The sequence below is a fragment of the Pecten maximus genome, chromosome 5, assembly GCF_902652985.1.
Source record: "Pecten maximus chromosome 5, xPecMax1.1, whole genome shotgun sequence".
Lineage (NCBI taxonomy): Eukaryota > Metazoa > Mollusca > Bivalvia > Pectinida > Pectinidae > Pecten > Pecten maximus.
The window spans coordinates 27213087-27230062 of record NC_047019.1 but is presented as its reverse complement, the minus strand read 5'-3'; the positions used below and the strand labels follow the sequence as shown (position 1 = coordinate 27230062).

Here is a 16976-nt window from a genome sequence, read left to right as displayed (position 1 = left end):
TTGTTCCCCGAGGGCAAGTGCAACCGATTTGATTGAAGGGAATAGAAATCGATTAAAATGCATTTTTCCCTCAAATACCACAGTCTACGTACCCGGAAATTTCATCAAAATCAGAGATCTACATATAAGAGCTTAATTATTTCAACAAAATCAGAAATACTTATAAGAGCTTATTTCAACGAAATCTGAGATCTACTCCTGATAAACGAGAGTAACACGGTGGTTTACTGCTTGTCAAATAAATGCTCCGAATAATCAGGGACATATATATATTATATGTCCCTGGAATAATATAGTTATTATAGTGATATATACATCCCTGGTTCTTTAATTTGAGATGTATATGCACACTATAATTCTATTAATTTCTCTTCTTTGACTTTGCTGAAACTGGTGGAACTAATAAGGAGGGATTAATTCCCGCCAAATTAGATTATAAACTTATACCTTATTTCCCGCCAAACTTTAGCCATAATCACCGCTAAGTGACGTAACCTAACATATATACAAATGTAGCTTATGGTCAAAGTGATCCGCGCCAGTTTACAGTTGTTTACGGACGTAATGACCGCATCTGATAAGCTATGACGTTCAAAGAACGCCGCCTCGCGCCAGATGAAAGACCACGTGGTAATCCTTTCAGTAAATATTACTGGTCTAATGGCATCCCTTATCGATAGTTCTTTGAGTAAGGGACGATCTAAAATACCTCTTTGTTGAAAATTAACACTTATTTTCTATTTGACCTGATTTCTTTTGATCCTATGCATATGAAAACGGTGTCATACCTGTGAGATTTCACACTCAGTGATATGCCCTACACGATTTACCTGACGAAAGGGGTATACATTGTCTATAGGATAAAACAATGATAAAGCAATTAAGTTTTGAGCTTTATACCAAATACAACAGAAAACAAGTTTGTGTATATCTAAGTCCGTGATTAAATTATCTACTAATGAAGTAATTTATCATCAAGCGTTACGCCTTTAATGTTAAAACAAGTTTTTTTTTCCCTTTTTAACAATTTCTCTTTGAATTGGCAAGTCTATTGTTTGCACGTTTGTATTGTTTTATACATGCGAACAGACGTCACGGGTAAAATGTATAATGAGTTTGAATTTGTATTCTTGGAACGAAAGTGATAATTTCACATCTAAGACTATTTTATTATGCATACTTGTCTAATGAATATATATTTTATTATGCATACTTGTCTACTGAATAATTTTCAGCGCACTGGCTTGTTAAAAAATATAAAATATCAGAGACATATATGGCAGGCGTCCGTTTTGGCAGAGACATTTATAGATCTATATGTCTCTGGTTTTGGTTAGTATTATTAGAAACACATATTAGCCCTACTCCTACCACATCTTTATTAGTCTCCTGCCGTTTGAAAAACGGGAGGACTATAGGTTTACGAACGGAGGGTTCGTCTGTCTGTCTGTCACGCAACAGTTGTCCGGACAACTCCTTCTAAAGTGCTTCTCCGATTTTAACTAAACTTGGTATACATGATCAGTATAACATGTAGTTGTGCATCCCACATTTTTTTTCGGAGTAAAAATTCCGAAATGCGAGTAAAAATGGCTATATCTCGTCACCTGGCGAGTAAAATAGCTCAAAGTTATAGGTCATTTGAGGTCAAATGTCACTTTTTTTTTCGAAATTAGAGCTTGTCCGGGGCATGACTTCCGTGTTATTTCACCTACGTTTAACCAACTAGGTATACTTGTGTTTTTTTGTTTTTTTTTATTATTTGTTGTCCGCAACCTGAAATAAACTAGTTTAATATTTCTATTGAAGTTCTGTCGAAAATAGATATACATGTACGTATGTCTGATTATATCTAGTTCACGTTTCTCCAGTGAATGTCATACCGTAATTAAATCTGTGAACATCTGAAAACAGCTTATCTTTTATACAACACGGGGACGTGACGTACATTTTCCTGATGTATTTCTCTTTCTCCTAATTTCGTTTATCATAATGAAAGAAATACAGTCCGTATATATATGTTATATCATGTCCACCCCTCCCCGCACTAACTACCCAGCCAATCAATTCTCCGTAAGTTTGGCTCCACCGTCTCCATGACCACACTTCCTCCTCAAAACAGTCAGGGTTCATACGGATTTTGTCAAACCAAATTCAAGGCCTTTTCAAGGCTTTTTCAATGTCTTAGTTAAATATTCAAGGCCCATTTTACCCGTCATCTAAGCCATCTTGAGAGGGAACAAGAGAACAAAAAGGAAACTTACACCTATCCACTTGATAAAAATACAACTTGACATATGGTAATTATTAACGTCTGTAGGGGAGGCAACATGGACAAAGTTGAATCCAAATGATCAGTGGCCAGGGTTTCACTTATCCTAATGAAACCTTAATATTCAAGGCTTTTTCAAGGCTGTAAACCAATTTTCAAGGCTTTTCAAGGCCCAAGGTGAAATTCAAGGCTTTTCAAGGCCCAAGGTGAAATTCAAGACTTTCTCAAGGCCCGTGCTAACCCTGACTGTCTCTGTGACCACACCCCAGTATATATCAACTATCGGTAAGTGTGGCTTCACCGTCTCCATGACCACACCCCTTCCCCAACCCCCCAGTCCATCAATTCTCCGTAAGTGTGGCTTCACTGTCTCTATGACCACACTCCCTACACATCAACTATCGGTAAGTGTGGCTTCCGTGTCTCTATGACCACACTCCCTACACATCAACTATCGGTAAGTGTGGCTTCACTGTCTCCATGACCACACCCCTTCCTCAACCCCCCAGTCCATCGATTCTCCATAAGTGTAACTTCACTGTCTCGATGACCACACTAATCTCTCTGGTACTTCTCAAGAAATATGATAACAAGACAGTGGACGAATAATAGTTCTCCCACCTGATGTGAAATTAAATACACGAACCAAGAATGCACAAACAATACATTGGTGTTGAAACTAATTCTACACTGATTGTTGGACACACCCAGTTGAAATTGTAGTTGGTGGTATAAATATGGAAGAATTAAGAAATTACTAATCTTAATTTTCTTTGAACTTCTAAGTCAAAATGTAGGTCACTCTAGGTCATAGTAACCTACATTTGATACACTGCATTACCTAAAAGAACCCCTGGCCATGATCAAGTGACAGGTGGTAAAGGAAGGTTCTGGACAAACTTTTCTTTGATATAGGTCAAATTGTAGGTCATAGTAACCTACTTTGGCACATGACACTCCACCTCACCAAGGTGAATCCATGACCCAAGTATGAAGTTCCAGTGACAAGTAGTGTAGAAAAGTGACCAGAAACACTTTTTTCTTTGATGTAAGTAAAAGGTCAAAATGTAGGTCATTGTCCTAGGTGAACCTATTCCCCAAGTAGGACGTTCCAGTGAAAAGTAGTGTAGAAAGAACGGACGGACACAATTCTTGTCCCCATCAAATGCTATAGTGTTACATACGATCTTGCAATGAAATACGATTAGCACCACCTTACACAGAGTTGTTCAATGGCATGCTATAACCCTCACATTTCACTACAGTCGATGTTTAATTTTCTAAGTTTGAGGAATACAAGTATCAGAAGTGTGTCTCCAACATTAAACACAAATTGATATCTTGATAAAGAAGAGGGCCATCTGACAATTGAACCATTAGGGGATCTAACACAAGTATCCATGTGATATGACTGTGCGGAGGGGGTAAAACCTGCCTCATTTATATAAAGTATGAGCACCCTCCACCAATAGGTACTGGTATACGTAACTTTTGCTGGCCCTTGGCTGGGTGTACACATCCTGATTGCTTTGCTGTGTTGTTGTTGCCTCCTTTTGAGTCATCAGCCAAATAAGATTATATACTTTAAGCTACTTTCAAGTATTTTCCTGGCTTCTAATTATATATAACCACACGAACTGTTACACTGCACATTTTGTAAAGCAGGAAAGTTTAAATAAAATCTGATGTTCTGATCAACATACAATTTGCAAAGTAAAATGTTTTGAATATTTTATATTGATATGTAAATATACCACAGAACTGGTCACTTGACACCTTGTTCAATTTCAAGCAACTTGATAATGTCTTAACAAAATGTTAAACAATTAAGAGATGTAAATCTGACCTTGACCTATCAGTTAACTTTTTCGTTGTATTTTGACCAACTTTGCTACGCTATGTCGTAACAAAATGTTTATCAGCGCAAAAGGAACATGAATTTTCTAATGTTGAATTCCAAGATGGCTGATTAGCTTGTCTGTTTTGAATCCAATTGGCCCGGAAAATTTTAAAAACATTCCATTATATTTCAAAAGTATGCAAAAGATAAAAGCAATCCTGGACAGACGAATGGATGGACATCCTGATTACTATAGGGCACCTGCATCGTTGATGTGGGGCCCTAACTAGGGAAAAACAATTCAACAAAGATATTAAGATGTTATTAAATAGTTTATTATTATATTATATTAGGTAGATGCTTCCCTGTACAGATAATATATATACAAAATATTCTGTGCATGTTTTAAATTAAAATAATAATTGATATTAGGCACAGATGTAGTGATAAAAAAACTAAAATATTAAAAACTTAACAATTCTGAATTGTAATGACTTTATATGGAGATAATTTTGTGAAATATTTAATCATTCTTAATACCATTTCTTGGTTCATGCAAATGATTTGAAATTAATGATATATATTTCTGTGAATATAAATACAAAAATCTGGCACTAATGAGCAGATGAATATTCATAACATACATTGAATGTAATAAGCATTAAATCCATGCATAACAATGAGAAAAACAAAACCAGGAGTAGTGATGACAACAATGAAATCATAATTTATGATGAAGGTGATGAGATGGATCTTAAAACTAACGGAATGAATTAAAAATTTTGCTGAATCTAAAAAAAAAAAGAACTAAAATTGTGTGCGATGTTATCACAGTAATGCTAAATTAACACTGAGCATTGTTTTCTGGTCATTCTACATACAACTCCATGGAATTTTTCTTGCCACTTAAAATTTCACATAAAAAAATAAAATAAAAATTCCTTTCAACATCCATACTGTTTTCTTTATAATCCTCAATAGGCAACAGGATTCTAGATAGGCTAGCTATCTCCGTCATGCTTTCCATATATATATATTCCACTTATACAGATAAACGCCTCAACTACATACATATATACACACGTGCGCATCGTCATTCACGACAACATTCCCGCACTTAAATAATTCCCAGCTGCACATTGCATATTCACTCTCATATAGTAATAATTAACAAATGGATAAAAATCAGACATCTAAATACCCCTGCGCCGGGTACATTCAATCATAAAACAATCAAACCAGGCACAACTGAAAAATCAACATCTATTCTGAATAGTTCATTTAGTAACACTTACACAAGCTTGTAAATCCATGCACCAAGCAAATCCTTGTAGACACACATTATAATAATCATTATCAACCATTTAAGTTAATTACTTTTGCACTATTAACAGTTCACACTGGCAATATCTGGGAGATCAAGTTTCCTTGCTGTGGAACTTGAGATATCTTTGGTCATAGTAGGTACAATGGATACTGAAGGACTCTGGAATCCACCAGGGGTGTAACCGAAGAATTTGGAGGACAGAACCTGCGGCCTTTCAGTTGGTGTGATGAATGTGGAAGCAGAGATTGTTGGTCTTTCAGTGGGTGTCAATAAACTCTGATTGGTCAGAGGAACTGGACTGGTCAATTTCGATGAAGCCATAGAGATGCTCTGTATCTGTTCAACAGTAGAGAAAGTGCACGGAGTGGAAGGGAACGAGAACATGGTTGGACTAGAAGACTCACTCTGAGGAGTAAGTGGTGGACTGAATGTTATTGGCACCATAAAGTTAATGGGTTGTCCCTGAACACCTGAGGCACTGAGAGGTACACCCTGGATAATTTGCATCTGTGGTGTGAGGTTTGACTGGCTCATCTTGGGGGTATTGATGATATGACAGTTGTCCGAGGACTGGCCAACAGGAAACTGGAGTATGGTTGGTGATTGGTTTGGCAACTGAACAGCAATCTGTTGCATATTATTTGTAATGCTTTGTTTCACTTGAGATTGCTGAACTGGAGAGGTAGAATCACTAGAAATGTCACATGTTGAGTCGTTGTCAGATGGAGGAGTAGCATACTCTATACGGATCCTTTTTGACGAATCAACATCTGGACTACTGCTATGCTGCCTCTTGTTATTATTATTATTAGCACTGTCAAGAGAACACATAATGGTTTCTGTAGAACAAACAATCGCCTTGGGTTTTTCAAGCACTGAAGCTGAGGATGAACAGTCTACAATTTCCTGAAATTCTCCAGGTTTCTTCAGATTTCTGTTGATAGGAACTGGCACTTTGAGGGATTTCAGCACAGCATCAATCTGATCCTTTGTCAGGGGGATCATGGTAGCCTGTTTCTGATTAATCTGGGAAGTTTTCACAACAATTGTCTCTGGCACTGGTTTGTTTGGCACTTCTTTGGATTCCTTTGGCACTGCAATATTGACAACTTTCTTTGTGACGGGTTGCACAGGGAGTTTGTGAGTGACAGGTCCAGTGCAATCTGAGTTGACTATTTGAAACTGGCCATTTTTTTGTTGCAGAATGAAATGTTTTCCTTTTGGCTTGATCTGCTTCTTTAAAGTCTGGTGAACATCATCCTGACTCAAGCTCTTGGGAAAATCTGTAAACAAGAGTTCAACAAAAATAGTAAACCATTGTACACAACACTAGAGAATGGCAAATGAATGACTGTAAATTAGTAAACTTTCATATTCATACATATTTAATACAATCTAATTAAAATTAGACTTGTAATTTTCATTCCTCTATGATACTCTACAAAATACACTGCAATATAAGATCTAACAATACTCCATGGGAGACCATCTCAGCAGGACCTTTGAGCTTCAAATATAAGCCAATGAAAACTGGTTAAAATGTTATTAGTCAACAAATGACAAATGGTAAATACGAGCCTTTGGCTGCGTCTCCTTAGCATTAACGACTGAATTCAGCACTTGATTTAAATAATGCCAAATTTCACAAACATTATTGGTAGACTATTTTTATGGTTACAGTAATAAAAAAAAGTTGCTAGTCCTCTGGACGTTACATCGAAAGAACAGAAAATGATTATACATCATCTTGTCGACGGGATGGATGGTGTTGCCAACTGGATTCCGAAAATCGTTACAGTACATGTTATTCCCTTTCAAACTAATTCTTTCCCCATCAAGCCGATACCTTCACTATTTCTTGTAAGATTAGGGGAAAAACACAGACAGTGAACATTTGTAATTTGTAAAACTATAAATTTGTTTAGGTGTTCTCAGTGTGCTGGAGTGGGCAAAGCCATATTGTTTACCAAATATTGCTATCGAATATTGGAATACCTCGGGAATGTTAGGCAAGTATTTACACTTCCAAAGAATGAACCCACTACGAAAATTTCATAGGTGACGTACTGATTGGCTGAGCTTGATAGTCGTTGCTGTAATAACCTCCTTCGGGTTATTATTAGATATTGTATTGCAGTGTATTGTAAGGGAGTGGAAATTACAAGTCTGATTTATTAACATTGATATTTAATACCAACAACACTTAAAACATGTCCTTTCCCTTCTCTCGTTTCACGCAAGAAATTTTTGGAACAAAATTTAATAAAAGGGATTCATTGAAAATTTTGCTCTCTTTAAAAAAAGAGAAAAGTTTATTTGCCCCCCATTTTTTAGTCTAGAAATCACAACCTACCATCTTCAGGTTGGTCACAAGTTGGACTAGTAGGTTGTGACATGGAAGCGTATAGTCTGTGGCGCTCCTTCTCGGCTACTTGACAGATTTGCTCAAAGGAAGAATTACGCCTAAAGGATGATTTTTTAACGTCTGGAATTTCAGGACTTGCTGTTGATGAAGTGATGTGGTCACCTGAAAAACCAAACAATTCAATATTTCCATTCTTCTATCATCAATTTCAAAACAGCATGAAATTATACAAATTTGAAAGCTCATGCATAGTGAAATTTTTATCTTCTGTAGATGGAAATTCTGATTTCAACAAGAATTAGATGCAGTAATAAAAAAGATAACATTGCTATTGCATGTTCACTAACTGACACCCTTGATTTTGTTTTTGACTCCCCAAAGTAAAGATTTGAATCTCCAGATTTCTGAACAAGAGCTGTTGGAGAACAGCATAGCTCATCTCGCAAATGTTTGTCAATAAATAATTAAAATATATTAATTGGAATGGTTTCACAAATTGCATTAATAATATTTATATTGTTTACTTGATCAGATTATGTTTTGTGAATTCATGCAATTTTCAAAACCATACCAATTCATATATATATATATATATATATATATATATGAATGTTTATTGACAAGCTATGCTGTTGTAGATTTAATGAATATATTAAATACAAATGTAATTGCTTTTGGACATATTTCTTCATTTTTTATTTATAAAATATTATCCTTATGAGAATTGTCTAATGTGAGCATTTTCACATTGTTTTATTTTCAGTTTCACCCCAAGAAGGGATAGTGTAACTCCATAGGGACTCTTTCACCAAATATTAGCACCCTAGTACAATCATAAAGTGATGTGTTAATAGCTTTCAACATTTGCACAAAAAATTTAAAAATGTGTTTTTTTTCCCAAAAAAATCTTTCAGTTTAACTCCGGCAAGGGATAGTTTAACCCCCCACAGAGAACCTTATACCATGTATTACTAAGCCTTTCAACACTGACAATATAAACTTAACACAAAGTCCAAATATATGAAAATTCTGTTTTTTTCTCAAAAAATTCTTTTTGTTTAACTCTGGCAGGGGATAGTTTAACTCCAGAGGGACTCTATTGCCAATTATCAGCACCCTAGTACAATTATAAAGTGATTTATTAAAACCTCTTAACACTTGCACCAAAAACTTAATGCAGAAATATTCCAAGTCCTAAAATTTGAAAATTCTGGTTTTTTCTCAAAAATTCTTTTAGTTTAACTCTGGCAGGGGATAGTTTAACTCCAGAGGGACTCTATTGCCAACCCTTTAGTTTAACCTCGGCAGGGGATAGTTTAACCCCCACCCCCCCCCACCCCCTGGGCCATATTACCATAAATTACTATGCCTTTCAATACTTGCACCAAAAAATTAACATTTGAAAACCAACGCTGACGCCGGAGTAACATAAGCTCTCACTCTTCTTTGAAGAGACGAGCTAAAAAAGGTTAACTTCTGAGTTATAAGTCAACTAGAAGCTCTTAATATGGCATGCTGTTATGCACTAAGGATTATCTTAATTTTCCATTGAAATTAACTAGGAGCCTGTAAAACTACTACCATCCAAACATTTTGAAACGGGTGTCAAGAAATGTACATACCATCAGAAGCACTAGAGGTACAGCTAGGTTTAATAGGTTTGTAGGGACCAACCAAATCAGCAACTGAAACAAAAAGCATGGAATCATGAATATTTTCTCTCTTCATGATACAAGACATAACCTGCATAACACACATTAATTTGAAGAACAATAAAAGCAGATTGAACAGGACTCGCATAGATAACTCATCTATCACACGTTTCAGCGTTTTAAAAAATGGCTTTTGACTTTTAACCTCAATTGCTGATTGCTGATCACAAAAAAATCTAATAAGGTATAGAATGTCATGCTGTGTGATGGTGTGAATATGAACTGAATTTGTCCAGGCATTCAAAACATATCTTGTAGACATTTTTTTGTTTTTTGTTTTGTTTGCAAAAGTGAAGTGACATTTGAATTTTAACCTTGATCAATGACCACCAAAATCTATTCAATAAATCAGGTGTAGATCTTGATAGTGTGATGTTTTGGTGTACTTATATAATTATGAACTAACACCATGGTTACAACTTAAAGTGTCAGCAGAGAAGGGACATTTCATCGAGTTAAAATATACTAGTAGTCACAAAAGTGAAAAAGTTTGTTTTGTTTTCTTTTTTTAAAATTATGATTTACTTTCTAGGTATTTACCATGCTGATTTTTGACGCAATCCAGCAAAGAATGTCGAGAACTAGGCCTGTGATATCCATCATTGTAGCAAACTGAAAGAAGACAAATAATCTATAAAAAACATGTATGCATTACAAAGTAGCTTTAGAGTGTATCTGTATTACTAATAGAATTGGATATAATACACAGATTTGTTACTTGAATGCAGATCATGGTTAAAAACAGAAAATGGTAAAATTATTAATTTTGTCAATTATTTAGGTCTGCTCCATTTCTTTTTCAATTTGAGTACAAACCACTGTACAATCACTGATAATGTAAAAGGAGTAAAGCCATACTTAATTTCTTAATAATATAAAGGAAAATATTGATTATTTCCTGAAAATTTCATTTGAATTCATTTGAAAGAATATACTGACCACTGATGTCCTTCATGTTGTCTACATCTGGGCCAATGTATTTGAAGGCTGGTTTGCGTCCTCTAATTTCTGTCACATGGACTTTTCGAATGAGGTCTAGACTTGTGAGTATATTTGCAATATCATACAGACGTCTGATTTTTGCTGTAATATATAAGTAATATGTTTATTCAAAATACTTTTTTATTAGGCAAATATATCGGAAGGGTATATATTATAAAGAGTACAGTTACATCCAAGAATTCACATCATGAATAGTATTTAAAATACAAATTCTTGTCCAACTGAATCATTTGTTTCAATTCCATATTGCTTCAGGAAGTCTAGATATTGATGTATTTGTGTAATCATGATCAGAAAGACAAGATACCTAACTTGAAGTATATTTTCTGCTCACCACTGCAGAAGCAGTGATAAATATATGTGAGTCTAGTCTTATACTCAAAGACTTTTGATGGGACTCACTTTCTGGTAATACATGTACTTAAATTTAACATTAGGGGACTCATGAAAATAAACTGTAGATTGATCTCTTTAGAAGTATACTTACTTTTGAACTTGGAATTTTCTGTTCTGTCGACATTTGGATCACCAATTAAGATCTTTGCTGCTAAATCGAGGTTAACAGTTTTTGGCTGAAAAATAATCATCATAAAAGAATAAGGGTACACAAAACCTGAGTCATTTCACATGATTTGTATCGAAAAAAAAAAAAAAAATAATAAATAATGCATCCTTCAAATAGTTCAAATTTCTTTTTTGCATGCTGCAGATACTGCCTGTTCGTAAAAATGGTACACATTGATATATATTAATTATACAGTAGACTTATTTACTTATAAATAATGATCAATGAACAAAGAGATTTTCAAGTGAACAAGAATTTGCTAGTTTTTCTTCAACCTTATTTTCTAAGTGTCATCAAGCCCTTACAATCTGTCTTAAAAAAACAAATTGTCACCAATACTAACCTGGGAGACAAGAAATAACATGAGAAACTTCTGGCTCATGATACCAAGTGATTTGTCCTTCCTCATCAAAGCTGCAAAATGAATTGTAAATCTTATTTATACCAATAATCATGACACATAAATTGTAGATTTGATGCAAAAATCAGTGTTCCAGGAAACCAAACCAGAGCTTTGTTTAGACTTTTTACACAACCAAAACTAATGTTTGTACCCTTAATCTGAATAATGCATTAAAATGGAAAATTTCTTGAAAACAAGACAATTCAGTGAAATAAAGTCCCCCACTGGAGTTGAAATTAATGCAGATAATGAATTTGTGTTGAAACTAGTTCTACACACCAATCATTCAGGAATATTGATAATATTAATAAGCACCAGCAGAATAGAATACAAATGAACATGTAGAAAGAGTAACCTATGCCCAAAGTAAGAAACTCAATTGACAAGAGCAGCAGATCAAAACGTAGGTAAGAGTGACCTACTTTTGGTACGATGACACACCACCTTGACCAGGTGAATCCATGACTAAAGTATAAAGTCACAGTTACAAGTGACTCCAAGTAACTCAACTTTCTTTCAAGCTATTCACAAAAAATTCCCTTTCAATCTTTAAATACAATGTTTACCTGTTCCACCAGGTGTGGCACCTTTGCCTTTTTGACTAGACAGCTTGGTGGTAGAGTCCTTGTTGTTTGTCTGTTCTTCCAGTTCACGGTTCAATTCATAATCTTTTACGTTTTTCAGCTGCTCATCGAAACCCTCTGCAACACCTAATGCCTAAAAATGAATTTGAAAACAATACTATTAAATGAACACAACATATATATTATTTTATGAAAAAAGTATTTTTCACTAGTATGTAGTAAAATTTTTTATTTCAACAGTAGATTTTTACACTTTGGAACGTGTACTATTACTTACATATTTACATAAATGATGATTTTTGTTAATGTAACATATGTGGTATACTGTTTCCTTTTTTTTTTTTTATCTGATGTGTTTTTCACATAACGAAGACTATGAAGTAGATATTGTAATAGAGGCCTTGCAATGGTTGATACAAATCTATTAAACTATTTTTCAAGTACTTTCTTGTATTTTTGCAGTTATGGCAATAACCATCTCAGTAGATCTATATAAATTAAGTTATGCATATGGTAGTTATCACCAGTTACACTCAAAATCAAATCAAAGCAAAATTTCTTTTAAATTCAGCAACCAACAGTGAAAAATTCAAGCACTTTCCAGTCCTAAATCTGAACATCTTGTAAACCAGCACAATAGCTAAGGTATCTGAACTACAATGACGAATGATACTTTATGTCTACAGAAGGACTGTCTACCTTTAACTTTCCAAGAGTGTTTATGAGATTGGTCTTCCCATGCCATGCATATTTGTTCTTTGCAATCCTGCTGACAATTTCGACACTTTCCAAGACGTTAACAATGTCATAGATTCTTCGTCGTTCAACAGCTGTAAAAGAATACATAAATTCAATGGATAGAAACAAAATCTTTAATACTAAATGCTGATTTTTTGGTATCATTTCAGAATGCTCAATAAATAAAAGTGCAACAATGAGAAATGCAATTGCTCTGTGGTTTTACTTTAATGCTTTCTTTTGTTTATTTTTTTATATTCACATTTGTTAAATTCAAAGTTGATTATCATAATTTACCCAATTCCTTTGCCACTTCATCTAGAGATATTTCGCTGCTCTCATTCGCCCCTGGAAACTCCTTATATTTCTGGAGGAACCTGAAATAAAATCATATAAATATATTTATGGATATGAAAAAGAAATTATCAAATTTTTATCAATTTTGATGCAAATATCAATCAGTCAAAAATATAAGTTTACTTTAAATAAGAGCAAAAATATAAATTTTATTATCCTTAAATCAAGGTATTCCTGGTCATATTCACTAGTCATTTACTGTATGGCTTACCAAAATGAAATCTACCACCCTCTAGTGTTAGGCTAGAGGAATTGTGCAATCATGAAATATTCTGACCAAGTTTTTTGTTTACCCAAGTTTAACTATACATGTGTCAATTACTCAACAGGATATCAAACAGTCACGGTTTAATTCTGCTTACTTTTGACATAAAAGTCCTAGAGATTTTTCTTTTCTAGAACCAGGTTTCCATCCATCTCCATCCAAATCATGAGTGCTGTCTCCTTCAATTTCCAGCTCATCAACTTGCACAGATTTATTTTTATCCTGAACCTGCTCTTCGTGAAACAGTTCTTTCCTTTTATCTCGATTTCTAATTTCAGGACTCATTGCACTGAAAAGCATCTTGAGATTAGCAGTGGGTGTAAGGGGTGCTTGGATATCATCACTTTCAGGTGTTGGTGTTATAGAACGTTCTGTACTACAAGAGGTGGATTCTTCAGATTTGACATTGGTAATTAATGACTGTCTTAATTTTGACCTTGGGGATGACACTTGTTTTGGACCATCTTTATTTTCCTTGTTCTTATTCCTTACTAATCTGTTGAACCTGTCTATGTCCGAGTATTGTTGAATATTTGTTGATTCTGAGAATGGGATCCGATCAGATTCCTGATCTACTTCACTTTCGAGTCCTTCATCAGAGATCTCTAACTTCACCTGTGAGGGAAGCAATGATCTTGCTAGCTGGATTTCACTCATGTCGAAATCTACAAAATAACAAATAGACCTCTTTAGTGTTTACATTAATTAATATCATTAAAAGACATAGGCCTATGTAACTGAGCATATAATTAATTTAATATAAATCACTGTCTGTGCAAGTGATCGAAATCAAGACCTCCAGATTACTAGTCCTGCTTTCAACTGATTAAGAGAAGTACTCTGTAGCTGAGCGGTATATTGTGGCTAGGGTTTTCCAGGGTTACATACTTTCTCTCCAAGAAAGAACTTGTCCTTGAATGTAGGTATATGATGTGTAAAAATAACAAAGGCATATAACTGTTAGAAGTCTATTTCATTTCCTTACAGCATGCTTGGACATGATCATGGTGATATAAAATTATTGTAGATTATTTTGTAAGCAATAAAAAAAGCTTGTTCTAATTTCCAAATGCTCCATATTAGTTTTAGTAAAGGGATTTATAATGATAGGTATATTGCCCTTGATAATTTCTTTCCATTAATTATTAAGTTTTACTATTACAAACCCATTTGGTTCACATGTACAGATTCCTCCTTTCTATTTCATTCCCATTAGGCCTATTCCATAAGTGAATTTCTACAGAACAAAGTCCCGAGAATATATAATATATTCAGTCACACCTAGAACCTGATATTTATGTATTATTTCACATGTTTGCATTTCATTTGTTACAAGAGTAGAACTTTGTTAACAATTTACGTTCGTGTTTAGGCCTAAATTTATTGGGGCAATTTCATGTTGGAATAGAATTATAATCAGTTCATAAATAATAATAAAAAACAGTTATATCCACAAATTAGTGCTGATAGACAGGAAAGGTAAATATATTATTTCATATTTATAAATATTAGTATCAGAATCATTGTTGATATAACGTTGTTTGGCAGAATTGTTTGGATATTATTCTTAACGCGACAAACACATACCAAAGTTGCTCTCCAACGGCGATTACTCTTTCGTTTTTATAAATATACATAGCAGAACACTTTTATTGAAAACATTTACAAAGAAAATCAATATCTATATAGATATACACATAAAAAAGTAAACAATATTCCAGACTGGATCCAGAGAGTTGTTTCAACACACACTGATCGTGACGAGACATGTCACTTGTCAAATCATAGATATTAAGGCGCCAACCAATATATCGCTCTGCCAGCTTCTAAACAGAATGTGATTTACAAAATTATTGACTACTTACCAAGAAAGTCCGTAAATATCCAATTTTCCATAACGATAACTGAACAAGTATCTAACAAAACAAATATTTTCCAGTGTCTGATGTCATAGCGTTCAAAATAGCGGCGAATGTCTGCGCGTTCGAATTTGGCGCGTGATCATATGCTGTACGGCCCCAAACATGTATAATTTCTGTGTGTCCTAAACATTTCGCTTTTGTAACTAAATGAAACAGAAACAGTGAATATCAGGTTGCGCTGAATGTTGTTATGTTTTTGAAATCGATCATAACTCAATCTTGATTATGATATCATTAGCAATAAACAACTAGGGCATTAGCCAAATCTGTTTCGGGGCTGTGACCCTGGGTCAAAATGTAAACCAAATATTCGCGGAAAAATTATCTGAATAATAGGGGGTGTAACATTTACCATCAATAAAACAAAATGAATACATGCTTTCGGGAAATAACGACGAATGAAACTAAATACTAAGGCATCAAACATTACCAGGATTATTAAAGTGTGTTTCATATGTAATATTTTACTGTAATTTATCGCGATACGAGTCGAGTGCCTGCATGTACAGGTTTCATGTAGGTCAACGTAAACTCAAAATATAATTTTGAACAAGTGAATAAACAGCACGAATTGAACCTTACAAGCTAGTTGTATTCGTTACCTTGGTTTTAGAAAACTCAATTCCGTTAACAAAATAGCATAAATAAGAGTACTATCACTTACATGTCCAACCGGTTTATGTCAAACTGCCTTCATTGAATCTTGGCTGGAGTCCAATGTACTATCTGCACCAGTGACGGAGGTGTTTATCTCGTTTGCAAGGTAGTCCGCAAGAGTTGTTTTAAAAAATCACTGGGATCATTTAGTGACATATGAATGTGTAGGTTATTGCAATATTTGGAACATCCAATCCTCCAGTTACACCCGGTCAGAAATATTTACCGTTGAATGTACACTACGAATTACTATTAAATTGGCGCGAGATGTTACCGTTTTAGTTACCGTAGACCCGCCTACTTCAAGTCGACCAATCAAATCAAAATCTCTTTTGCCCGCGGTTATTGAAAGCCAATCATTGTGCCAATATGCCATATAGACGAAACGTCAAAGGTCACTCGACTGAAAACATGTCCAAGCCTTGTCCTGACTGACAAGACTTTGTAGTATAGCAACGTAGGTAACAAGTCCAGACCAAACATCGATGACGATTATTGATCTAGATTCGTATTGATTTTACTGTTATGATGACGTCTTTCCCGCGAAAATGGGCTCAGACAGGCGATATAGCTAAATTTAACCTGTGAAACCGATTAACGTTGGAATATCCCGCCAGTAAATATAGAATTAAAAATGTAAACACAAAACTTGGTGACGTATTTCACATCGAAGTTATAAATGATGCATGCTTTTTACACAACTCTATGACAGAAGGTAAACGACTGGTATGAAAACAGGTAATTTAAAATAGAAAGTATTCATGTCTCTTTATCAGTTTAAGAATGTAAAATGTGTGGATAAGCAACAGTTATTTTTTGTTATCACTCTTTTGTAATGGTAATGTTTAGAGGAGTATTATATACTGAAGGCTATATTGGTTCCATCAATATATGGATGCCAAAATCGCCATACATGTGCTTCTGATGCTGACATTTAACAAGTTTAGACCAGTTGGTCATATATGTT

The 16976-nt window shown here is 34.5% G+C and overlaps 1 protein-coding gene across 2 annotated transcripts; it reads right to left on the bottom strand.

Annotated features, from left to right (window-relative positions):
* Window positions 1–4435: 4435 nt before the first annotated feature.
* LOC117327696 (transcription factor E2F8-like) lies at window positions 4436–16294 on the bottom strand. 2 transcript variants are annotated; one of them, XM_033884807.1, is made up of 12 exons: window positions 16017–16294; window positions 13528–14095; window positions 13106–13185; window positions 12770–12900; window positions 12053–12203; window positions 11427–11497; window positions 11006–11090; window positions 10456–10599; window positions 10057–10128; window positions 9427–9489; window positions 7793–7966; window positions 4436–6722 (listed from the first exon to the last, which is right to left on the bottom strand). In XM_033884807.1, exons 2-12 carry the CDS (start codon window positions 14085–14087, stop codon window positions 5500–5502), a joined length of 2754 nt encoding a protein of 917 aa, XP_033740698.1. In that variant the 5' UTR covers window positions 14088–14095; window positions 16017–16294; the 3' UTR covers window positions 4436–5499. The 2 variants fall into 2 exon arrangements, with proteins under 2 accessions (XP_033740698.1, XP_033740697.1); XM_033884806.1 differs by lacking the exon at window positions 16017–16294 and adding an exon at window positions 15296–15500.
* Between the last annotated feature and the right edge of the window lie 682 nt (window positions 16295–16976).